The 25665-nt window shown below is 45.7% G+C and overlaps 2 protein-coding genes across 5 annotated transcripts in view; one reads left to right on the top strand and one right to left on the bottom strand.

Annotated features, from left to right (window-relative positions):
* ENG (endoglin) overlaps positions 1–2336 on the top strand; it is a 39824-nt gene extending 37488 nt beyond the window's left edge. The window contains exon 15 of the mRNA XM_031954688.1: positions 193–2336. Coding sequence (XP_031810548.1) covers positions 193–311 — 119 coding nt within the window. The 3' untranslated portion in view covers positions 312–2336. The remainder of the gene's footprint in view (positions 1–192) is intronic.
* Positions 2152–25665, bottom strand: FPGS (folylpolyglutamate synthase). Of its 4 annotated transcripts, none has more exons than XM_031954693.1 (15): positions 25594–25665; positions 14259–14387; positions 14086–14139; positions 13930–13994; positions 13735–13849; positions 12783–12860; positions 12434–12495; positions 12120–12222; positions 11318–11395; positions 10367–10514; positions 9544–9633; positions 5608–5758; positions 4714–4789; positions 4098–4164; positions 2152–3511 (listed from the first exon to the last, which is right to left on the bottom strand). In XM_031954693.1, the coding sequence occupies exons 1-15, from the start codon at positions 25612–25614 to the stop codon at positions 3093–3095; spliced, it is 1656 nt and encodes a 551-aa protein (XP_031810553.1). In that variant the 5' UTR covers positions 25615–25665; the 3' UTR covers positions 2152–3092. The 4 variants fall into 4 exon arrangements, with proteins under 4 accessions (XP_031810553.1, XP_031810552.1, XP_031810549.1 ...); XM_031954692.1 differs by lacking the exon at positions 25594–25665 and adding an exon at positions 17001–17113; XM_031954689.1 differs by lacking the exon at positions 25594–25665 and adding an exon at positions 16059–16256.

Here is a 25665-nt window from a genome sequence, read left to right as displayed (position 1 = left end):
TCCAGCTTCCTCCTCCAGTTCCTGGGGCTGATCAGGGAGCAGCCCAAGGGAGGGCGGGGGCCACTTATCTCACTGTCCCATGGAAACCCTCCGGCGGGCATCGTTAGGCTGGGAGGGGGAAGGTGGTTGGTTTGGAACCCGCTGCAGGAGGTGGGGCGGCTTATCACCACTCCAACCACGGCCCCCACCCAGGTCCTCCAGGCAAGAGGCAGCCAGTGATGGCCGCAGTGCCAGCCTCTGAGAGCAGCAGCACCAACCACAGCATTGGCAGCACTCAGAGCACGCCCTGCTCCACCAGCAGCATGGCGTGAGGCACCCCACCCCACCAGCCCAGCCCGTGCCGTCCCCAGCCTGAGAAGGGCCGCTGGGCTCCCTCTGCCCGGACTCCAGATCTCAGGAGCCACACCTGCCTTTTTCCACACTGGACTTTGGAGGAGCCGGCTTGGGCCCAGCCTCCTTGGACCAAAGATGGCCGAGGGGCGTGGGGATGGAGGGCGGGCCCGGGCGTCATCCCCCCAAGCCCAACACCTTCAGAGACAAACTACACCCTCTCCACACACCCAAGGGCAGGAATGGGTGTTGGCAGCATCTGCAAGGGAGACTGGCACAACTGATAACTGGGAGCCCGGGCTCCAGCCAATGGTTGTGCCCACCCAAAGCCCAACCCTAAGGACAATCCGTGGGCCGGAGCCCGCGGAGTCACAGCTTCAGGTTGTGAACAGAAGCCCTTCCTCTGCCTCGGACTCTCCAGAGAGGATTCCCCTCAAAGCACCTTGCCGTCATCATGGCAAATCTGGTTCCCAGACAACCTCTCAACTGGTCATGGCCTTTTGGCGGTGAGAGGCATAAGTCCCGAGCTGTACATATGCCTCACAATATCTGTTATTTTCTAAATGTATTTGTAATTTTAATATTGGTCCAGAGTTTGCTGAGCTCTTAGACTGCAGATAGAAGGGAATGAGTGAATTTTGTATCCAGAAATCAGCCTGCCCTCTTCATTGGCTCCTGGGGAATTTAAAGGTTTTGGGGGTGGAGGGGAGAGGTCAGAGCTGAATTCTCACTTTTCAGTGGGTCATTTCTGCCAAACTGATCCCACAGTCACATGGCACAGGCAGGGGGCCAGCCCTTTTCTTCCATATTTGGATTTGCCCCAAGGCGCTTCCTAGCCCACAGCCCCACAGGGTATGTTCCCTCTGCTACCCGACAAGCTCCCCTCCCCTCATCCTTTGCAGACACTTCACCCACGAGGCCCAATGCCCATCTGCCCCAGGCCCTCCACAAAGAACACAGCTGGTTGGGGAAAGGGGACTGCATCTCCCGCCAGCCAAAGGGCCTCCGGACCAGCAGGGGTTCCTATTGCATATGTGCCAGAAAGGAAAATGACCATGAATGAGTCCTTGTTGTCCTCTTGGCCACAAGGCCAGAGGGAATTGGGATGCAAGATAATGAGCATCCCTACGTGGCCTTGGCCCAGGGGATGATGGGACCTCGAAGTCCCAGGGCCCCATCCCCTGCTCTGGCCACTGCCATGCTGGAAGACAGCAGCTTCTATCTGCATGCATACACATGTGATGTGTAATCACACTGTAAAGGTAATTAGGGAAAGTGGTCAGCACCCAAGACTAACAAAACTAAGGGCTCGCAATTTAGAGCCAGGATTTGAACCCCCATCTCATTCCACTTAAACTGAAATTAGCATTTATCCTGCACTTTAAGGTTTGCAGAAAAATTGACAGTCTTTCATTTGATCCTCATAAGAAATCTTGGGGAGAAGGGCTATCATGACCTCCATTTTATAGTTGAGAAAACTGAGGTCACTAAACTAAGCTATTATTAGGTGCCTGAGGGAGGAGTTGAACCCAGCTCTTCTCAATACCATCTCCAACATCGAGTTCTTTCTCAGCCAAAGAGATTTAAGGGTAGAGAAAGTAAATTTAATCACTCCAAGACTTCTAAGAGCAGCACTTTTTTACAAGGATGTCAAGACCTATTTAGATCCTTTGCCCAGAACCCTTAACCTTCTGGAGCATATTTGATAAAAACTGGACTGGGCTCTTGAATCAGAAAGGAAGATTGGCTTTGGGGATAAAGGGATGTGGGAGAGGGGATGGGTCACAGAACTCAGAAGCTGGAAGAGACTGAATTATGTAATCCAGCTTCAGCATTTTCCACGGGGGAAACTGAGGTTCCGAGTGGTCAAGTCCAAAGGGAACATAGGGCTCCCTAAACTACATTTCTGATCTCATCCTTCTTGTTTGTCTGGGCTGTCAAGGGAGTTTGAGGCATAAGTCTCTTGGAAAAAGATTTTTAATTAAAAAAAAAACACTTTCAACTCATTATCATCTTGAACTCCATGAGTCTGCTCCGCCCCCTTCTTAGGGCCAAACCCCACCCAGGGTTAGGGCTCACCACCTTCCCAGAACCCTCAGGGAGGAGGAAATCTATCAAGCAGCAGGGCCCTGGGCCTCCAGCCAGCCTGCTCACACAATGCACTGGGCCCAGGCCAGGAAGGCCTCCGGCTCCACAGCTTCCGGGCTCCCGAGGACACCCAGGCGGGGGGCTGGGGTGTCAGAGTCTGGGTGCCCTCTAGGGCAGTGCTGGGGACTGGGGGGAGGGAAGGGTGGTAACAGCAGTGGTTGGAAGGGTTCACCCTCCCACTTTCCAGTAACAAGATAACTGAGGCACAGAGTGGGTTGCCTCAAGGGACTTGCAAAGGTCAGCATAGCTTGTTAGTCAGGAGGATGTATAGGGCCTAAGACCCAGGAATCCTGCTCAGTCTTAATCCAGTGAGATGAGCTGTGGTCATCTGAGCCTGGCCTGGCTCAAACAGCCTGGCCACTCCTGACCTGGCCTCCCAGGAGAGGGATCCAGGGCACACAGCTCCCTTCTAAGGGGAGGGTCCCTACTCTCACCTCCCCACTCCACACCTCCCGTTCCTTAAAGCAGGATGCCATGGAAAGTTCAAAAGCAGAAGGAAAAAGGCACCTGTCGGATGTGGAGAAGTTTGGGAAAGATGGGGAAGAGAAGGAATGGGAATGAAAAGGCCACAGGCAGAGGGAACTGTTCCCCTCCAGGAATGAGCTCCAGCCCCATTACTGGGACAGGGTGGGATCGAGGAGCTTTAAGACCCCACCCACCAGGTGAAGACTGCCAGTGACCAGCACCTGGATAGAGGAGGCTTCCTTGAGGAGGACAGCCCCACTACTGGCCACAGGGTGGGAGTGAAGTCCCCGTGGAGAACTAGAGGGCCGAAAGTGGGGGTCCCGGCCCTGGCTGATCCATTGCAGGGCATGGGAAATGCAGCTGAAGACAAGGGAGTTGGTGTTGAGAGGCCGAGGAGCTGGGGGGACCAGGAGAAGAGGCCCGTGCAAGGGTCCAGTGCTGGGTTCTGGGGCCTGCGCCAACCAGGGATCCTGTCCTGCCTTCTCCTCTGCCAGCTGGTTCCACTGTTTCTGGTTTTCTAGACACCGTGTCAGCATGTGGTCCAGGGTGACTGTAAAGTTCTGCTGGTCTAGGGGGTAGAGGAATCAGAAGAGAGGGAAACAGAACAGTAGGATAAGACCTTATCAATGCCACAGCTAGGAGGAACAGAAGGGGAGAAGGCCAAGGATCACAGGGGAAAAATCATCCAAGTTCAACTGAGGCAGCACAGTACAGCAGAAAGAGCCCCGGACTAGGGATCAAGAGCTGGGTTCTAGTCCCAACTCTGGCACTAAACTGGTTGTGACCTTGGATAAACCATTGGGTTTCAGTTTTCCCACATGTAACATGAGATAAATAGAATTGGATGATCTCTCAAGGCCCTTCCTGTTTTTCTCACACCCTTGACTGTTAATGAAAAAGGGAAAAGCCCCTAACTTTTGACTGGAGTTAGGGATGAGGTCTAATGAAAGGGGAGAGCATAAAGGGGATGAGAAAAACTCTTCTCTCCCATCATTGCTGTTGGGCGAGGCATTGATTGCAAATCCAACACAGAACACGGCACCATCCAGGAGGTAGATGGGATTTGTATGGGGAGGGCAATGTTGAGGGTGAATGATTGTTTCCCTTATAGGACTCTTGTGGGACAGGGACCCTCACCCCCTTAGTCCTCTCACCTGCATTCCCTACAGGAGACATTTCAGTCAGATTAGGGCAGAAGACAGCATAATCAAACTGGCATGACTGAAAGATTCAAGGGAGGAAGAGCTGTATCAGGCAGAGAAATAATGACTCCCACCCCTGGAGCCCCCCACCATGCTAAGACTAAAGTTTAGGAATCGGAGATTAGCTGTGTGACTTTGAGCAAGTTCAGTAGGGAAAGAAGAAGGGGGAGAAGGAGGAGGAGGAAGAGGAGGGGGAGGAAGAAGAAGAAAATGAGGAGGGGCAAGAGAAGGAAGAAGAGGGGAGTGAAAGGAAAGGAGGAGGAAGGGAGAAGAGGGGAGGAGGAAAGAAGGGGAAGGGAAAGGGGGGAGGAGGAAGAAGAGGAGAGAGATGAAAAGGTGGAGGGAGGAGGAGGAACCCTAGTTTCTTCAGTTAGGACATGTGAGAAATGAATGAAAGGGAAAACCCTCCTGGTCATTTTACAGTGCTGATGTTCTCCAGTTCTGAAGGAAGACCAGGCTCCCCTCTGAGGAAAGTGCTCCATCTAGTGTGCACTGAGAGAACCACACAGTCGTAATCAACAGGAGCTCCCAACAATATCCCTGGGAGGCCCTTCAGAGTCTAGCTTACCTGCAGCAGTTTGAGTAGTGCCGCTGTATCCCGTTCTCCAGTGGCATTGAAGAGCAAAACCCGAACCTCGGGGCCACTGTGGAGGAGAAATCCAATTTGGCGTCACAAACATTCATTAAAGCCCCTACCACGTGTCCTGTGGGAGTCAGATGAAAAAAGATTCTCCCTGCTCTAACAGGCTAGTCGCTGGTAAAGTCAGAAAAAGTACTTTCTGGGAACACCTGAGGAGAGGGAAAAGGAAGACAGAAAGGGGAAAAAGACAGACTGATGGAGAAGTGGAGTGGGAGAGTATGAAAGGAGGAGAGAGAATTTCAATTGCTGGGTTCACAGAGGGTTCCATGTAGGATGTAGCACTTAAGCTCTACCTTGAAAGAAGAGGATTTAAACAGAAATAAAATATACTGAACTTCCAGGTATGGAAGGAAAAAAGGAAACTGCTCTCCAATTCCTAGGATGATCACCTAGTGACTCACATCTTACCACTGGCCAGAATCCCAACACCATGGAGCAGCTAGGTGGTACAATGGAGAAAGAGCTAATCCTAGAGTTAGAAAGCTCTGAGTTCAAATTTGACCTCACATTTACTATTCCTGTGACTCTGGTCAATTTCTTTAACATGTATGCCTCAGTTTCCTCAGCTGTAAAATGAAAATAATAACAGCCCTTACCTTTCAAGGGTTGCTGAAGCTAAAAATTGCAAAGTGCTTACCATAGTGCCTGGCACATAGTAAGTGCTCTATAAATGTTAACTACAGATATGTATAAGAACAGGATAGCTGATCTAAGAGGAAAGTGAACAAACCTAAAAAGAAGCCAAGAGTCTCACCAACATAATTTTCCCATCTTCCCTAACAAACATGCCCCTTATTCTCACACCCTGATAAAGAAACTCACTTGATAGACTTCTCCTGGTTAAGTACTGCCCGGCGGAACCACTTTATCCCAGCCTGGATACTGCTAGTGGTGTGTGCCCCATCCAAGTACCAGGTGAGGGCTCCTCGTCTCAGTACCTGTGTCCGGCCTAGCCATTCTGTGTGCCAAAGCCCTGGAACAAAGCAGTGGGTCAGGGAGTTCAATTATTGCATGTGATTTGTTCCATGAAGGCAGTCATGATTCCATTGCCTCCTACCCCCACCCATCTCAGGATAGAAATACTCTCTCCATCCTAGGAACCCCAAACATTCATAGCTCTTCATAAGTGCCATAAGAGCAAAGATTTAGCACTGGAAAGGACCTTGGAGATCCTTATTTTATATGCAAGGTTAGGTTAAATGATTTGTCCATATAGTAAGTAGTTGAATAAGAATTAGAATCGAATTCCTCTGACAAATAACACTAAATTAGTATAGTATAGAATAGAAATAGTATAGAAAAAGTGAGTACATTAGGCCTCTCTAGGAGACAGTTTGATGGAAATCTCTCATAAAATATAAATCCTTTTACTTAAAACTCTATATTCACCAAGTAACTTTCAGAACTGCAATTTAGTCTTCTGGATAAGCCTCAAACCATCTAAAAGTTGGCTGAAAAATACAGGTAACTGGCACTGATTCTTGGGTCAGATACAGATGAAAAAAATTAATCAACTGCTACTCTAATCCCACTATCAGTAAGTGGGACAGGCTGGTATGAATCAACTGCCCAGAGCTTAATCACTGTGGGGTGAACTTATGAACATGTCATACTGAACATTGGCTTTCCAGGGCCTGAGATGACTCCCATCAAAGGGCAGATGGATGTCCATCTGACAGCTGCTGTTTCTCACTAGGATCATCATTTTAATAGCAACAAGGAGAATGCAAAATACACTGAGCCATAAGAAGTATGTCCAAAAATAAAAGAGCAAGTTGTGGCATATAAATGCAATAGACTATTATGGCAATGTAAGAAACAATGAGTACAGGGAATTCTGAGAATCATGAAAAGATTTAAAAACTGATAAAGAGTATAGAAAGCAAAATAATCTCCATATAGAAGGCTTTAATGTAATTAAAAATTACCCTGAAAAAGTAGCTGATGTCAAATTAAATGCAGACTAAATTTAATCTTAGAAGACAAATAATGAATTATACTTTCTGCTTTTTAAGAGGTGGGTATAGACATGAGTGCTGAATGTCATTGTTTCTGTGTTTCTTTATCATAAAGAAAGAGTTCTGGGGGGGAGGGGATTGGGAAAGAACTATGGAAAGAACAAATCAAATACATCTTTTAAGTACTGAGAAAAATAATGTAGTAAATTTATCTATAAGGACTTGGCAAAACTTTTGAGAAATATATACATTCCCAAGCAAAGGATATGCAAAGGTAGACATTCTCAAAGAACACAAATTTTTGTATCACTCAAAGTGTTCAAACTCTCTAATAATCTAAGAAAGGCAGATTTTTGTAAATATTTTGGCTGAACAATGCTAGGATTTATTTAAATCTTTGACATTTAAAAGTCTTTCACAGTCTGCCTCTGGCCTACATTATTTCCCATTAGTCTTTGCTTTCTGAAACTTTTCTTTCAAAATCAAGCTGGCTTATCTACTGTTTCCTGACCTCAACATTCCATCTCCCACCTGGGTGCCTTTCCACAGGCTGTCTCCTTCCCCTGAAAGGCACTCCTTGCCTTTCTACATCTTTACTCCTTAGAATTTTTAATTGCCTTAAGTTTCAATTCACATGTGCTAACTTTTGTGAATCCCGACTTGTCCCTTCTGAAACTACATATATGCTACACCTGCAGACTCCTTCCCTCTTCCTCCCCCCCCCCCCCCCCCCCCCCCCCCCCCCCCCCCCCCCCCGCCCCCATCAGAAAGTAGGGTCCTTGAGTACAGGATCTGGACTTCACTATCTTGGCATCCCTTGTGTCTTAAGGTAAAGTATACCCCTTTGTGCCCATTAAATTGACAAAAATGGTCAAAGTGATATAATTCCACATAGTACTGTGGGGAAGTAGCTAGTCTTACACAGTTGGCAAATCTGCGAATTGGCTGGCTCTTTGGGGAAAATAATCTAGCAATGCAAGGCCAATCACCAAACTGATGGAGATACCCTTAACACAGGCACCCTACTATCAGGACTGTGCCCTAAGGATGCTGTTGTTAAGGGAAGAAAAAGATGTCGGTACAAAAATTATTTCTAATGGCTTTTTTTGGCCATTGCAAATAATTGGAAAACAGCTTCCAACAAATGGAGAATGGCTGAACCATTTGGTCCTACATCAATGCAATATTACAGTTCCATTAGAAATAAATATAAAGAAAGCAAGAAAAATGTGCTAAGATTTATGTGAAAGGACGTGAAGGATGAAAGCAGAAACAGAAAACATTCACTGAATGTGATTATTAAAGGGAAAATAGAAACAAAATCACGATGGGCAAAACACAAAAGCAGAAAGGAAAAAAGACAAAAAGATTATCATTTTAATTGTCATTTTAGCAAACTAGTTTATGGTTTTAGTAGAATTTGATTGTTTTGTGGATAACTTAATTTTTTTTTTTTTTTTGATAGAAAACATGCAATAACAGCTTTACGGCCTTCTCTAGCTTAAAATCTTACGATCTTATGACATTGCTCTTGCTCCTCAAGGCCCTTTCTGTTTAGCTGTGAAACTAAACCTCACAAGCAAGACAAGTCTACAGAACCATGAAGGGCCAAAGAATATGGTACTAAGAATATAGCTAAGTAAAAAATCAGAGGGTACATGGGGATCACAAAGTGAAGAAAAGTCAGGGAAGATTTCAGGGCTTTGAGCTAAGTTTTAAAAGGCTGAACAGAAATTAGAAAAATAGAGGGAATGGAGAAGGACTTTCAGGTGAAACAACCTATCTTAGCATAGGGGTGGAAAGTGGAAAGGAGATTAAAAGCAGCCAAATCACAAGTGGGAATAGATGGAATGCCAGGGAGAAAACTGGATGGTTACCAACAGTTTAGAGTCCAAAACTGTCCATCTGAGCACAGGACTGTTATGGAGAGGGTTTAATTGACAAATATTTATTATGCATCTTCTATGAGGCAAACATTGTACTAGGCACCAGGGACAAAGATAGCAAAAACAGTCTTTGCCCTAAGGAATTTACATTCCAATGGGGGAAAACAACATTTACACAGAGGAATTTACAAAACACATACATAGCAGACCCAAGGTAACCTAGGCTGAGAAAGCATTAGCAACAGGAAAGGGCCCCCAGAAAAGGTGGCACCTGAGCAGAGTCAGAGAAGCCAGGGAGAGTCCAGAGAGGGAGATGGGGAGGGAGGATGAAGCCTTAAAAGAGGCCAATTCGCTGGCGCTGCACCTGGCATCTGGAAGACCCACAGTCCAATCACTTGCTAATTGTGGGATCCCAGGGAAGTCACTTAAACTCTGCTTGCCTCAGTTTCCTCATCTGTTCAAAAGGGGAAGAATAATGGCAATTGCTTTGTAAAAAGTGCTTAGCATAGCAGAGGCTTATTAAATAATTCCTTCTTTTAGGGTAGCTAATGGCTACCCTAATAGCTAATTAATAGCTAATCTTTTAGGAAGCACAATGGATAGAGAGTGGACTTGGCAGTCCAAACTGAGTTCAAAACTAGCCTCAGATACTGGGACTCTAAGCAACCTTATCTTCTCCTTATCTGCAAAATGGAGATAATAATATTTAACAGGCTTTAAAAAGGGCACTCCTGCAGTGTGAGCTGTTCACATGACTGACAAATGTGCCTGGAACAGTCTCTGGAGAAGGGATGTGTAAGGAGGCTACAGAGGCAGGAGGAGGACCAGATGTGGAAGGTCTCCCAGATATTCAGTGGGATTCCTCCAGGACAGCAGGGCCCCTCCCCAGTTACAGGAGGTGTTCTGGGACTTACCCTGCTTCATAATCCAGGTGGGATGGAACACAGGAGCCAAGGGCAGAGATTGCTGGGAGGTCAGCCTGGTTGCCCTCAGTTCCCCAATACCTGCAGAGAAAAACCACCATCATGAAGACTCTATGCCTATTGCCTATCTCCTTCTCCAGCATTAGGGAGAAACCTATTAAAAACTACCTAAAGAGGGATGAGATATGTAAAACATATAGATGACTCCCTGACAGCTTTCCTCATTCTCTCCTAGACTTCTATCCCCAGAGACTCACAGGGATAAAGGCCCTTTCCATAAGGCCCACCAACCGCCCCCAGGCCCTGAGGTATCCAGATTCCCCAGCATTTCTGGCCTGCTGAAGACAGGAAACACTTCTCTTTAAATCAAGTGAGTTAAGAGTTTACACTCTACTTAGTAATTGAAGAAAGCAACAGTTACAAAGCTAGACAGAGACAATGTCGCCTTCCTTCAACAACCCTAGACAAATTATCTGCCCACACTCCTCCTCCCATTTCCATCCTGTCTTCTCATTTTCTCCAAGGGTGACTGGGGCAGGAAGTTTTTAGGCTGGGTCTGGGTAACCACTAATGCTGTAGAGAACATTTTTGCTCAGGGCTGGACCCTGAGGATTCCTCTGAGCTCTGGATAAGTTAACAGCTATTCTTTCTCCAGCTGATTGATACCCCAGCACCTCGATGAGGTATTGACACAAATCTAAACAAATCAGGTGCTAAATGTGGTGAACATGTATTGAATTGAATCCGGAAGGTGACCAGATCCAGCAAAGAAAGGAGCAACACTCCAGGAAGCCATTTCGGGACAGCACCTTACCCTTGTGGCCCTGTCGTTGGAGCCAGCACCGGGCCAGCTGCAGGGCCAGGGCAGCGTTGCTCCGCTGGTGATCACCTGCCAGCCCCAGTTGAAGTGGCTGCGCTTCTTCCTCGAAGGCCTCCAGTGAGGGGCACAAGTACAGTGGACACTGCAGGGCAGAGGCAAGCAAAGGCTTTAACAAGGCTCTGTTCTCCAAGTTATCAGTGAGATGGGAATTCAAAGTGCCCTCCTGCCTCCTCTCCCCTTGGCAAACCCTAGCCAGCTCCTCCAGTTCCACCTTCCAATCCCGCTTGCTCTCTGGAAAGACACCAATGTGGGTTCCAGTTGTCCTGGGAGGCCTTTGGAATCCTGGCCCAGCCACTGACTGGGCCTCCAGGTCTTCCTTTGTAAAAGGAAGGACTAAGACTAGATGATTGCAGTTCTCTTGCAGCACTAAGGTTCCCCATGACTTTATCAGCCTGCTCCAAGAGACTCTGGAGGTCAGTAAAAGCTGACATTTCCCACATGCTGCCTTATGAGAGTCTTGTACTTAATTCTGGCTCTCAGAGCTGAAGGAATCCTCCAGAAGCCACCTGGTCCAGGACCCTGACTTTAGGCAGGTTAAGTAGCATCATCCTCATTCTACCAATAAAAGACCTGGGCTAACAGAGATAAAACAAAGTCCTCAAAATCATACTGTTGGACAGTAGCAGAAGCAGGCCGACAACACCAGTGTCCTGGGTCAGCCCATGGCGCTTCCAGGGACATGGCTTAGAGCCATTTACTGACTGCAGATCAAGATGGAAGGTTAGGGCCAATTAGGGCTTGGAAGAGGATGGATAAGTGGATGGCTTATATCTCCCCCAATGGATCATCAAACCCAACCTTAGACAATGCAGAGCAAGGAAGACATGCTCTGGATGGTACATATCGCCCAGGAAGGTGCCAAAATCCAAAAATCCAGTTACTCACCAGCAACTGTCGGGCTTGGTCCTTCAGGACCTCCAGGGGGGAGTCTGGCTGGGACACAGTGAAGGCCGGAACTCCAGGCTACAGAGAAAGGGGATTGTGGGGGAAGGAAGATGGGACTAATCCCAAAGTCCTCTCTTTAGCCCTGTCTAGCCTCCCATAGCCCAAGCCTCTCAGGACTTGTTGTAACACCCAGTTAAGCATTTTCCCTTTGTAGATACTCAATGTTAAATGTCTATTTTCCCAGCCTACTTTCTACCCTACATTTTCTACTTTTATCTTCTATTTCTACTACCTGTGAATTCTAAGCCCTAGGACAAACCTGTCTGTTCTATTTCCCAATAGGCAACATAGGCTCTCTTGAATCTTTTTCCTAGTTTTCCTAGCTCCAGACCCAAGGCCCCATTCACTGGCCCACCAAGCGTATATTTTCTTGCTACCTAAATGTGCAATGCTCTTGTACATGCCAGTATATCTGTCTTTTATCATAAGGTTCCTGAGGGGACCGGAGGGACTTAGTAGTTCCCTCCTCAAAGCCAGGAAAAGCCCAATTTTCCTTGTCCCAGACTGTCAACTCAGTGGAAAAACATAAAGTGAAAGTTGACATTAACTCTCAATTCCTGAGATGGAATCCCACAACAGACATTTATTAGCTCTGTGACCATGGGAAAGTCCATTCCTTTCTCTGTGCCTCAGTTTCCTCATCTGGAAACAGGAACCTTAGGAGTATAGAGAGTAAAGTGCCATAGAAATGTAAAGTCAGAGGTTGTTTTTTAGTCTTTTCGTTTCCCACAAGACTTATCACCTTAAAGATGCCTGCTTTCTGCCATGCAATCTTCTCAATAGTGTCACCCAGGATGCTGGTGTGGTCTATGCCCAGAGAGGATATCCCACAGACCACTGGCTTCCTGGGAAAAGAGTCAGGAATAAGTGAGAAAGGTCAATGTTGGCCCCACATCCCTCTCTGGAACTCCCATGGAGTCTGGGGAAGGTGTTTCTGCCTATCCACCTCCTTCATTAATCCCTCCCTCTCTCCCTGCTGTGGGCAATTGGAGAATGGGGATCTCTATCCCTCCACCCTCACTCCATTACCTCGAGTTAGAGCCAGGGGCTTCTTACCTGACAATATTGGTACAGTCATAAGCACCACCAATGCCAACCTCCACCACTGCTAGGTCCACCTGAAAAGGAGCAGCCAAAACACCAAGTCCTACGGTGGGTCTGCCTAACACATGTACTCCTGCTCAAATGGCCAAGAACACGTCCCCTCTCTTCTGACCCTCCCACCCTGGCTGATACTCAGGAGCAGACACAGCCCATGGCACACTATGTTCCTGAAGCTGCCAGCCTTGAAGAGGGTGCTGTGCAATATTGCCCAGGACATTACAGAACGAGGTGATTAGGTTCTGGGCCTAAGGAGATGGAGTTTGGGATGACAGGTAGAGACAGACATTCTGGAGAACCATACCTTCTCTTGGAGAAACACGTGGAAGGCCATGATGGTAAGGAAGCGGAAATAAGGGGGCATGCTGACACAAGTGTCATCCTGAGAGCAGAGAAACAGGATCAGAAGAGGAAAAAAAAAAGCCAGGTGAAGAGAGATCTGGGTTCTAATGCTATTTCTGCCACTGACTTGCAACCATAATCTCTTGATTTTCCTATCTACAAAATGAGGGATTTGGACGATATGGTTTCAGAATCCCTCAAGAATAAAATTCCATATTATTGCTCTATAAAAAATGACCAGCAGGATGATTTCAGAAAGACCTGGAGAGACTTATATGAACTGATGCTGAGTGAAATAAGCAGGACCAGAAGATCATTATATATTTCAACAACAATACTATATGATGATCAATTCTGTGGCCCTCTTCAACAATGAAGATGAACTAAATCAGTTCCAATAGAGCAGTAATGAACTGAACCAGATACACCCAGGGAAAGAACTCTGGGAGATGACTGTGAACCACTACATAGAATTCCCAATCCTCTATTTTTGTCCGCCTGCATTTTTTATTTCCTTCACAGGCTAATTGTACACTATTTCAAAGTCCAACTCTTTATACAGCAAAATAACTGTTTGGACATGTATACATATATTGTATTTAACTTATACCTTAATATATTTAACATATATTGGTCAACCTGTCATCTGGGGGAGAGAGTGGGGGGAAGGAGGGAAAAAGTTAGAACAAAAGGATTTGCAACTGTCAATGCTGAAAAATCACCTATGCATATATCTTGTAAATATAAAACTATAATAATTTAAAAAAAAAAAAAAGAAAAGAATAAAATTCCAAGGCCCAACCTTACTCCTACTTGACCTTTGATCTGGAGGCTTTGGATGCACAATGAGACTGAGACCCAGCGAAGGTCGGGGACCAAGCTCCCCCTCCAATCCAGCTCTAAGTCTCCCCTACCTTAGTTTCCTCCAACCGGTGGTAGAGCCGCCAGAAGTATTTGGTAAAGAGCTCCGGGCTGATGGGTTCCCCATTAATACGGATTCGCTCCCGGACCTGCACCAGATGAGGAGAGCTAAAGGGACAGAGGGACCTTTGTGAGGCACTCTCCACCACCAAGAACCTTTGGGTCTCCTCCTCTTTGAATCCCCATACCTGTAGAATCCAGTTTTCAGACCGTAGCCACGGAGAATACGTTCTGTGAAGGCACAAGTGGAGCCCTGAAGAGACAGAGAGAAGGATGAGGGCTCAGACACCCCCAAGCCTGGGTCCTAACCATAACATATAAACCCCACAGCTCCCTAGCCTTACCTTCCCTTTAGTCCCAGTCACATGGATAATCTTCAGTCGATCTAAATCCTCTATCTGAAACAGACAGAAAGGTACCTGGCTCAGCAGGAGAGACCCCTGCCAGCGCTCTGGTTCCAGGTTATATTTATGATGAAATGCCGATGGAGCAGGAGAAGTCTCCTATCTCTACTGACCTGCAGCCCACTTCGGACCAAATAATCCTTCATGGCTTCTAGCTGGACCTGTGGGTTTCCCCGTTCTTGCTTGATTTGCTCTAGGAAGCTAGCATTGGTCTGAAGGGTGTTGAGGGTCCGCACAGCATCCTAAGGACCACAGATAGTTAGAATCAGTCAGACATAGGATATCAGACGAAGAAACGTCAACAACTTAGAAATCATCCTCACTCTGCAACTATCTCCTTTTACAGATGAGCAGACTGAGCTCTTGGGAATCACAGAATCATCGATTTGGAGCTAAAGGATTTTAGAGGTCAGCCATTTCTACTCCTTCACTGTACAGATGGGGAAACTAAGGTTCAGAGATTAAAAAAGACTTGACCAATGTCACCGATAGTAAGCATCCGAGGAGGATTTGAGCCACAAATCCAAGCCACCTTCATGACTTACTAAAGGTGATCAGAAGCAGAGCTAGACCTCAGACCTCAGGTTTTCCGAGTCCCTGTACCAATCTCATCCCACTAGGTTAGTGGATTCAGGCTAACCTGCACTAGCCATTATTCCCAACAGTTTAATACTTTCTTCAACCCAACCAGGTCACAGATAGGCGAGAGAATAAAGCCAGCGATTCTCCAACCTTGCTCCACGTGCAAGGGAGGACTCGGTAAGAAAAGGAACAAATCAGCCCCGTTACATGTGATCCCTCTAGCCCCAGCAGAAGCTTCTGAGTCACCACATACCTTCTCTTCCACTCTGCATTGGCCCCATGTCCAATCAGGGAAAGGGAAAGAAGGAGCCTGGGCACTAAGGTCTACACTTACACTACAACTGGTTCTGCCATTCTCGTTTCCCCGGGCCAAAGCAATGGAGTGTCCCATTGTACTGGATTTATGGGCAGGGCGCCCAGGACTCTCAGAGAAGTGAGAGATGCTATCTCTATTTTACAAATAAGGAAAGCGGGGCACGGAAGTCAGGCTAATTCTTTGAAGTCACCCAGTCGGTTGGAAGCGGCGCTGGAAAGAGAAGGGAGCCTCCAGGCTATGATTCTTGACACTAGCTGTCAAAAAAGTAGCTGCCACAGGAGCGCATTAAGAGCTAGACTTCCTGAGCAGAAGGAAACACTATTGAATGTTTCACCTGAAAGTTCTGTTGTTTCTCCGGAGAAAGTCTCAACTCGGGACACGTACTGAAAAGGTGCCGACTCTCGGACGGCTCTTTATGCCCCCCTTCCCCCCCCCCCCCCCCCCCCCCCCCCCCCCCCCCCAGGTCCTGTGCCTCTCTAAGGCACTCACAGGACCTTCCTGCTGCCAGTTACGCGGCCCGGCAAGTGGTCAAGCCGTTTCCCCTCCGGCGGGTACCAGGTGTTCTGCCCTGGGAAGTCACATGATCCCCGGCCATGCCGATGGATGCCAAGCTGGGGCCTGGGCACCGTTACCCCTGGCAACCAAGCCAGACGGAGCACAAAGGCGACAGCCCCCAGAGAAGTTGGCAAAGTGCCTCCTCTACAACCTATGGTGCCCACTGGTCTGCGGGGCGCCTCCCTCCCTCCAAAGCCGGGCTCCCGAGTTTCCCTGAACTCCTGCATCCTCCCAGGCGTGGGCCCCACCAGAAAGCCGGGAGTCCCCCCCTCCCCGCTGAGTCCCCAGCCTCCGGATCCCGTCGGACTCCCACCCCGCCCCCATCCCCCTCCCTGCTCCCGTCAGACTCCCACCCCGCCCCCACTCCCAGGCTCTCCGCAGCAGCGCCGGGTATCCGGGAGCTGCGCGCCGCTGCCCACGTGTCCGCCGCCTGACCCGGCGCACGTCTGCGGCCCGGTACCTGGTACTCCATCCCGGGCTCCTGCGGCACCGGCCGTGCACTGAAGCCCCGCCTCGCCGGCCCGATCCCCAGCGGCCCAGCCGCGAGCCGCAGCGCCGCGTGCAGGGCTCGGCAGCGGGCCCAAGACATCCCGCCAAGGAAGCCGGGAGCGAGGTTTGCAGTAGCCATCGCTCGTCACCGCCCTCCCTCCCCGGTCCCGCCCCCGATCCACGTGGGGCCGACACCGCCCCCACGACATTTGCCTGCACTGCCCACCAATCCGCGGCCTGGAGGTCTCCTTTCCACCAATGATGGGAAGGCCCCTCCGAGCGCCATCTTTGTTCGGGGCGGAAGCTAACGGGACTCTGGAGGCCCGGGAGGCGGTGCGAAAAGCCAGTGACGCCATATTTCTGAGGCTCACAACTTTTTCCCGGTCCTGCTCCGAAAGAGACCGAAGCGCCCTCATCTCTGCCGGGAATGACAGCCTCGTAGCGCCTTTAGGACATCCCGGCCCCGACGGAAACCCTTGACCTCCCGCTTCCGAGGGGGGACAACCAAGCTAGTCCAAACCCACGTCACAAATCTGGAGATCGGAGCCGAGAGAATGGTGGTCAAGGGGGGAAGAGCGCTAGCTCTGATCTTGCTCAAAACGCATCTCTGACAGAGCGTGCTAAGTAAGCTCTTTGGCGGCAAGGAAGTATTTATCATCATCATCATCATTGCTGTTATAGGTATCCCAGTTCTTAGCGTGGTGTCCGGCCCGACAAAATTCGGAGCAAGTTACTTAAATCCCTAAGCCCCTCACCCACCCGCCAGTAAAAGGAGGGGGCCGGATCGAGTGCCTCAGGGCCCCCTGGCGGTACAGCCGCGGCCCTCAATTACTTCTTGTACATTACAAAGGAGTTTGATGGAAGAGCGCGCATCTACGGAGGCAGCGCGAAGATCAAAGGAAGGGTGTCTTACTTCCATTCCGTCCCTGCTGGACCTCCTGCAGCCGCTCCCTCTCCCACCCTCGTAGAACATACAAGGGGAACCAAATTGAACAGCCGTTCGCTTCTAGTCTCATCTTCCAGGGCTCCCATTAAATGATGCCCAGCCCCTCCCCGCCCATTGAGATGAAATCAATCTCTGTCATTTTTGGGAAAAGTGCCCAGGTCCTGCCTTTAACGTCACCCCAGCCTTTTCTAAGGCAGAAAACACCAGTCTGAGAACAATTGATGCTCCACTTCTGGACTTCGAAGTGACGTGTGACCCTGAAGGAATGATCCGTCCTCCCAGTTCTAAACAATGAGGCTAATTCTAATTGCACCTAGGTGTTAACCAGGGAGCGCTTACGGTTAAAGGGGGAAAACCCCGAGGAAAACATGGTCTGATTTTACTATGCCTTTGCTCTACCCCGATAATGTTTTACCAAACGTTAACCTCATTTAAAGGAAGAAGGTTTAAATATCAAGGCCTGATTTTCAGTATTTTCAGGAAAGGGAGTAGGGGAGAAAGGTTGTCAATCTTGTTGATCAATCTCTAGTTAAGATTAGACGGACGTTAGAAACGTGTTATAGTAAAACTTCAAGGAGTTCAACTTTTTCCGCTCTCTTATTGGTAACCTTAGACTTCATTATTGCAGGCTTTAGTTTCTCCCCCTTGTAAAATGAGGTACTTGAACTAGATCTCTAGGGTGTTTTCCTGCTCAGAATCCTGCAAAAAGGGGCCATTTACAATGTCCATCTCTTTAAAATTCCTTTTAAACTCAGCTCTAGAGATCTATCTGCCTTAGTCATCCCCTCTGTTACTAATGCTTCCTAAATTAGTATGTATTTATTTTGAATTTCTGCCTTTGTAACCCCAAGGCTTACCTAGCACAGTGCCCATCCAACATTAGATTTTTTTAAATGTTGGTTTAAGAAGCAAATAGTGATAGGCGTGAGAAGAAAATAGTTAAAGTTTCAGAATATATCAACAGACATCAAAGGAATGTAAAACTTCCATTTCTACAGGAAGAATGTGAATTAGATTTGAGGAGCAGCTCCCTAATAGAAGTAACAGCCTAGGAAGGCAGCAGTGAGAAGATTGCCCTTAATGCCTCTCAGATCAGGAGATGAAGCTCCTGGGTGGGTAGTTTTAAGTAGAATTGGCCCAGGGGCAGAAGACCCAGATTTCACTTCATGCTCTCTCAAAACTAATTCTCTCATCTGTAAAAACAGGAATAATGGTATTTGCCTACCTATTTGACCAGGTTGTGGTGAAGAAAGTGCCTTGTAAACCTTGCAAATGTGTCCTATTGTAATTATTACAGAATGAAGAGAAAAGTAGCCAGAGGATAGTATTTTAACTCCCCCTCCCACCTCAGCCTTTCTCATTGCAGAGATGTTACAAATTTCTGGGTTTTAAAGTTAAAAGGGGTAAAGTTAAGGATTTTTTCAGGCAAAAGGGGAGTGGGAAGGGATCTTGGAGATCATCTAGTTCAATTTATTTGTTTTATGGATAGGAAAACAGGTTCACAGGTTAAATGTCCTTTTGAAGGTCAAACAACTGACTAGTGGCAGAGTCAGGGACTAAAACCCTGAAGACCTGATTTTTAGTCCACTATACAGAGAGATCAGATATGTCAACTTTTCCCAGTGTACCTTGACCAACATTAAACATTAAAGTATATTTGGAAAGCATTTAACAAATAAAAATACAATAAAATATAGGTAATGTTGATTCTTAAGTGCTTACTCCCCTTTCCTATTTAGGTTTGATAACATTGCTCCTTCCTAAGAACGAAACCCCTCTCCTTTAGGCCTCTGTTGTCATCTCCTGGTGACATTCCCAGGGAAATGTGAAGCCAGCTTTCAGAGGCTCCCTGAATGGGCAGCATACCAATTCCCAAGCTGTTGGTCTCATTCATCCTGTTGCTGATTCATTGGAGTTGTAAACACATTGCAATCCACAGGACACTGATATTGTGAGGAGGTTTGCTTGCTCCTAACCGAAAGCCCTAGTCTAGGAAGGACTATTTTAGTTAAAATGAATTCCACAAATATTGAGTTCCTACTGTGTGTTATGCAGGGATTCTTAACTTAGGATACATAGATGGATTTGGATGGGAAAAAATTACATTTATTATTTTCATAAACCTCTAACTGAAATTCAGCATTTTATTCAATTATGAATTTTTTTAAAAATCACATTATTCTCAAAAGAGGCCCATATTGTTCACCAGATTGTGGAAAGGGATCCATGACACACACAGAAAAGTGTAATACCCAGTTTTAAGGGCTGAGGATTCAAAAATGAAGTGTCTACATTCTGTAGAGGGAAGGGTCACAAAAGGGCAATACATATAAATAAATGTAAGGTAAGATGATCATGTCAAAATATTAAGAGACACTCTGCTTTCCAGAGCTAAGGCCCAACAAGCAAGCTGCGTCCTAAGCCTGGCATAACAACAATCCTTCGCACTCACCCTGTGGCAAAATGACCTAACTATTGTGTTGCTTTGACCAGCAGCAGGAAAACTCTGAACGCAAACAAGCACCTGCTGTATCCATGTTCTGGTCATGAAGCCCTATTATGAATCAAACTTGTTCCATGATTGCTGGCCCCCTCACTATCAGGGCTACAACTCACTGCCCAGCCATTGGCTTAAATATTGAGATTTGACTATACTAACCACATGTCCCCTCACTAAGAGAGGAGCTCTGGTATATGTGTCCTTGCTTGCTTTGAAATTAAGCTTCTCCTACCTCTAGCAGCTCAATTAAGCTCCAGCCACTCACAGGTTAGAGGCCTGTTCAGGTAGGTAGACTAGGTGTTCTCTACTACACCAAAACAGTTGGAGGGATTAAGAAAGGCTTTATTGAGGAGGAGGAGCCAGAGCTGAGCCTAGGAGGAATTTAAAAGCTCCTGAGGATAGTTGAAGCTTTATATCTCAAGAACTGGGAATGGCTAATGAAAATGTAGGAGATGAAATGCTTCAGGGTACAAAGAGAAATCCAGTTTGGGTGGAGCTAAAAGTCCTTAAGGAAACAAAATGAATTAAGGCCTGGAAGGCTGTTGTGGAAGACTGTAAATGTGGGCCAAATGGCTCTCTTTCTCTCATCCTGGAGGCAATAGGGAACTACTGAAGATTTCTGAGTAGGAAAATGGCATGGTCAAATAATATATCTCAGCAGTGTGTAAAGTTGGAGAGGAAAAAAACTGATGTAGTGCTGGGGTGGGGAAGATAGACTGGACTGATAAGACAGTGTGTCTGGTCTGGACATTTGGGAGGATTTGACATTTCTGTTCTCCAGAAAATCTTTCTCAGCATCTCTTTAATCCTAGTACCTTCCCTTTGTTAATTTTCCCCCCATTTATTCTATATGAAGCTTATTAGTACATATTTGTTTGCTTGTTATCTCCTCCATTAAGTTGTGAATTCCTCGAGCACAGGGACTGTTTTTTGCCTCTTTGTATCTCTGGTGTTGCGAACAGTGTCTGGCAAATAGTTGTTTAATAAATGCTTATTGACCAACAGTCCAAATTGGCTCCTGTGCCTCAGATCTCTACCTTCTTGTTCATCCTCCACATTACTACCAAAGTGATTTTCCCTAACACAGACTTGACCAATGCCATTTGCCTATTCAATAAACTTCACTGACTTATTACCTCTAGAAAAAAATGTAAACTCGGTTTAAGCTTCTAAAGCTGTCTTTCCATCAGCAGCTCTGCTAGGTTTGAACTCCACAGAACTTCACACCTCCCCCAGGATAAACCCACCACCAGAAATCTCATTATTTTGCTTATTAAACTCAAGTTGAATATTCAACAACTCAGTCTTTCCCCCTCCCCCACTTCTCTGATTGGAGTATGGGAGTGTTGGAGGATAGAGAACTCAACTCCTAAAGTCTTCCAGCACTTAGTAATTTAGCACTATCCATCATCAACTTTGCCAGGTTGTGTCCCCAAGATCTCCTGCCCACCCCATTCCAGCTTCCTTTTCTGTTGTCTTCTCCCATTAGATTGGAAGCTCCTTGAGGATACAGGTATTCTTGTATCCTTTTGTATCTTGTAGGTGCCTGACACATATTGTAGCATAGCATGCCAGGCTCTTCTGTCCTCGACTACCTTCTGAGGTCTGTCCAAGTGCATATCCGTTGCTTCTAAAACACTATCTCTCCTATCCTCTGCCTTCCCATTCTCCTTTTGCTTTCAATCTTTCCCAGAATCAGGGTCTTTTCCAATAAGTCCCATCTTCTCATTATGTGGCCAAAGTATTTAAGCTTAAACGTCAGTATTTGACCTTCCAGTGAATAGCCTGAATTAATTTAAGTATTGACTGATTTGGTTTTTTTGCTATCCAAGAACTCTCAAAAGTTCTCTTCACCATCATGATTCAAAAGTGTTAATTCTGCAAAACCCAGCTTTCCTTATAGTACAACTCTCACAGCCATATATTGCAACTAGAGAAACCATAACTGGGATTATAAGGATCTTTGCCAGCAAGGCGATGTCTCTGCTTTTTATTAAGTATGCTATCCTGGTTTGCCACAGCTTTCCTTCCGAGAAGAGAATGTTTTGTTTTGTTTTTTTAATTTCATGGTTGTAATCAGTGTCCCTCGTGATTTTTGAGTGATGTTTGTGCAATATACAGAATCCAATAAACATGCCTCTCAGTTTTTTGGACTTTTTTCCCCCCTCTCCTCGTAGAGAGCTGAAACTATTGAGTCAGTGCACTAAGGTCAGGATTGCCAAGCACTTGAGGCTAACTACCGATTGGATTTTCTATGGGAAAATGCTTGGAAAATGGTCCTTCCCACTATCCTGTGCTGGCTCGATGATTGGTGTATACAGAGGATTGTAGGAGGGACTAGGGGGTGGACTTTAGCGGTGGACAAGGAAGAAGGCGCTTATGGAGATTCTCTTCCATCCCTTTCACTTCTACCCCTGAAGACCAAGAATAAAAAACAAGGACTTTTGCTTATCCTGACGCTGGCTGATTCTGGAGTGTCTGGGTGCTAGCGCGGTCATCACATCTCCTGATGCTATCTATCTCCCTCTGAATGGTACTTGTGTCAGCATGCCCTCTTATTTCCACTTCCTTACCATCATGACCTTCCACATATTCCTCCAAGAGAAGGTATGGTTCTCCAGTATATCTGTCTCTACCCATCATGCTGAACTCCACTTCATTAGGCCCAGAGTCAATTCATTTTCTTCTGGAAGATATTGCTCAACAGCTTCTCCAAGGGTGACAACTTTAAGACCACGTTTAGCCAAATTGATTCCTATCTTCTACCCAGAAAACTACTGCATATTTCGGGTTTTTGCAGTGGCCATCCTCAGTGTCTGGAATGCATTGCCTCCTCATTACTTGCCTAATAGAACTTCTTTTCCTTCAAGATACAGCTTGTATCTTGATAACAAGATACATTTCTAAGTGAAGCCCTTTTCTGACATTCTCAACTGCTAGTGCCCTCCTTTCTCAAATCATTTTATATTTATTCTCCAGAGAAAAATCTCTGGAGAACAGAAATGTCAAATCCTCCCAAATGCCCAGACCTAAAATATAATTAGGAAATATTTGACAAAAACAAATAAAATTATTATAATTATTACGAATCTACTTAAATATGAATTAATGTTTTCCTTCATTAGAATTCAAGCTCCTTCATGGCTCTCTTCAACAATGAGATAATTCAAACCCATTCCAACTGTGTAGTGGTGAAGAGAGCCATCTACACCCACAGAGAAGAATATGGGAACAGAGTGTGGAACACAACATAGCATTTTCACTCTCTCTGTTGTTCTTTGTTTGCATTTTGTTTTCTTTCCCAGTTTTTTTCTTCCTTCTTAATTCGATTTTTCTTGTGCAGCAAGATAACTGTACAAATATGTATACATATATTGGATTTAAGATATTTAACATGTACTGGACTACCTGCCATCTAGGGGAGAGGGTGGAGGGAAGGAGGGGATGATTTGGAACAGAAGGCTTTGCAAGAGTCAATGTTGAAAATTTACCTATGCATATGTTTCTAAATAAAAAACTCTAAAAAAAAAAAAGGAGATTGGAAAAAAAGAATGCAAGCTCCTTGAACACTGTACACAGTAACAATGAGATCATGTGATGATTAATGAGAGACTTAGCTCTTCTCAGCAATACAGTGATCCAAGACAATTCCAATAGGCTTGGGATAGAAAATATCATCCATATCCAGAGAACTATAGAGACTGAATACAGATTGAAGCATACTATTTTCACCTTTTTTTTTTATCTTTTTATCTCATGTTTTCCCTTTTGTTCTGTTTTTCTTTCACAACATGACTAATATGGAAATATATTTTGATAAATAAATTTTGACTCTGAAAAAAGTATTATGTCTTATTCCTTCAGTGCCATTTTTGACTCATTGCATCTGTTTTCTATCCAAATAGATGTCTATAATTCACTGAATTAAAAATGGCATGTTACCCCAACTTACCCAACATCATGATTGGGGGAAAATGTCTACATATCTTTTTAATCTAACCAATATGGGGAGGGAGAATGTATGTAGAGAGATTTCACTCATTGTATCTGTATCCCAGTGCCAAGCAACAATGGCACAAAAATAGTAGGTGCTTAAGACGGCTTGTGGATTGATTGATATTTGCTTCAGCCCCTTTTAGCACCAGCTAAGACAATTGCTAGCTTATTTCTCCCCTAATCATCTAGATAGTCTTCCCCAACTAAAAGACCCTAGGTCACCATTGCCTTCAGTCCCACCCCTCTGGAATTCCATTTAATAAAATGAAAAGAAGAGGGTCCCTAACGGGGCTCACTACTTAAAACTTACTTTTGAAAATTGAAGACTTTTTCTCAATGGGCAGTTCTAGTCTCCACAACCTTTTCTGATTGTTCTCTCAGTCCCAGTCCTCTACATACTCCAATCATCAATCAATCAACATTTATTAAGAGCTTACTAAGTGCTAGGCACTGTGCTAAGTGCTAGGGATACAAAAAGGGGCAAAAGACAATTCCTGCCCACACAAGGAATTTACAAATTAAAGGAAGAGAATTATCTATTTCAATTTATACTACAACCAAAAAGTTCTTCCTAAAGGCAACCCTAACCATATTAACTCCCTCCCCCATCTCAATAAACTTTGGTTGATCCCTTTTCACAAACATAAATCCTTTTGGTTTTTAAAGATCTTTGTAGCAGCCCTTTCTTTTGATTTTCATATTTATATATAAAACTCTTTGGTGTTGGAAAGGACCTTAGAGGTCAACGAGTTAAATCTCCTTTATACAGGATAAAACTAAAGCCCAGAGAGGGCACCAAAGACTTCACCTCTCCATCAGGCTGAAATGCAAATGACAGCCTGGGGAAATGACCTTAAACACTTAAGATTAAATCATAACAGCTCCCATCTAAGATGGATTCACAGAGTTTTAGGGTCAACCTAAACCGTAGAAAATCTGATGATTTGATTTTTCACCATCCAAAGATTTGGGGAGAAGAATCTCTCTATTAAGATCCAGGTTGTGGTCACGTCGCCATTATTTTCATGTGGATTATTTTGAGTAACCTTTGGAGGAGTGCCCTTTACCCACAGCTGGCAAGACAGTAGGATCAAGAAAGGACTTGAAGACAGAGGCTGGCGTGCCTGTATTGCTTTAGGATACCTTTGCATTCTAAAGCCAAATGTACTTTTAAAATTATTTTTAGTTTTAAGTTATCTGTGATTTGGATTTTGTATGTCTAGGAAATCAAGGTGCTTTTCACTACGTATATAAGCAGGTAGGATTATCAATATGTCTGGTTAAACCACTCAGCCTAACGAATACCAAACAATCCTGAGAGAAGATCCCTCGGGCCATTTTGTCACTGAAGTTCTCCCCCTTCATTATCCATTTATAATTTCTGGATGTTATCTTCAGTATCAGTGTTGAGGAGGCACCCACTCTAGATGAAGAACTTTGGAAAAAGGAACTGGAATCCCTCTACCTAACACCAGGGAGTGCTACTCTCAGACAATCCTGGTTGAAAGGGTCTCTTGTTAGGACTTTTAACCACTTATTATGATCTAGAAAGCTGGGTCCCTCTGGCTCACATCAAAATGTTGAGGGCTCAATTTACATACCTCAAAGGAAGCATTTTCATCCCACCTAAGAGAGGCAGATATGCTCCGACAAATCATAGAAAATGTAAACCATGTCTTGAGTTCTTTAAGGCCCAGTCCAGATGCTGGCCAAAGCCTCCGGAGTTTTCCCATCATGTGGCTGTGCCCAAATGGATCCACAGGGAAATTCACTCCTCCCACCAGCTCCTTGGTTAAAAACTGACTCCTCCCCTGGACAGGCTGACCCCCTTCCCAAAGTTACATATCCAAAATTACTAAAGCTAAGGGAAGCTGGAAGCGGAGTGACTTTCCCAGGCAGGTTAGACTAGGGAGAACTCCAAACTCTAGGCTCTAACAGACATTTCAGATGTTGCCTGATACTTTTGAGTAGCGGGCTCTCATCCACCCCCCAAAATAACTTTTCACCACTTGCTTTTTAAAACCCCACCATCAACAGCCCAGAGTTATTACAATCCAGTCTCACCTGTTGTGTTTCTTCTTTCATGCTTCTTCAGTCCTCAGAGACTAGAATAATTCAACTTGTTTCCTTCTCCAA

Source organism: Sarcophilus harrisii, chromosome 2, assembly GCF_902635505.1.
Source record: "Sarcophilus harrisii chromosome 2, mSarHar1.11, whole genome shotgun sequence".
NCBI classification, from domain to species: domain Eukaryota; kingdom Metazoa; phylum Chordata; class Mammalia; order Dasyuromorphia; family Dasyuridae; genus Sarcophilus; species Sarcophilus harrisii.
Note: the sequence above shows the minus strand (reverse complement) of the source record. Positions and strands in the feature narration are given on the sequence as shown.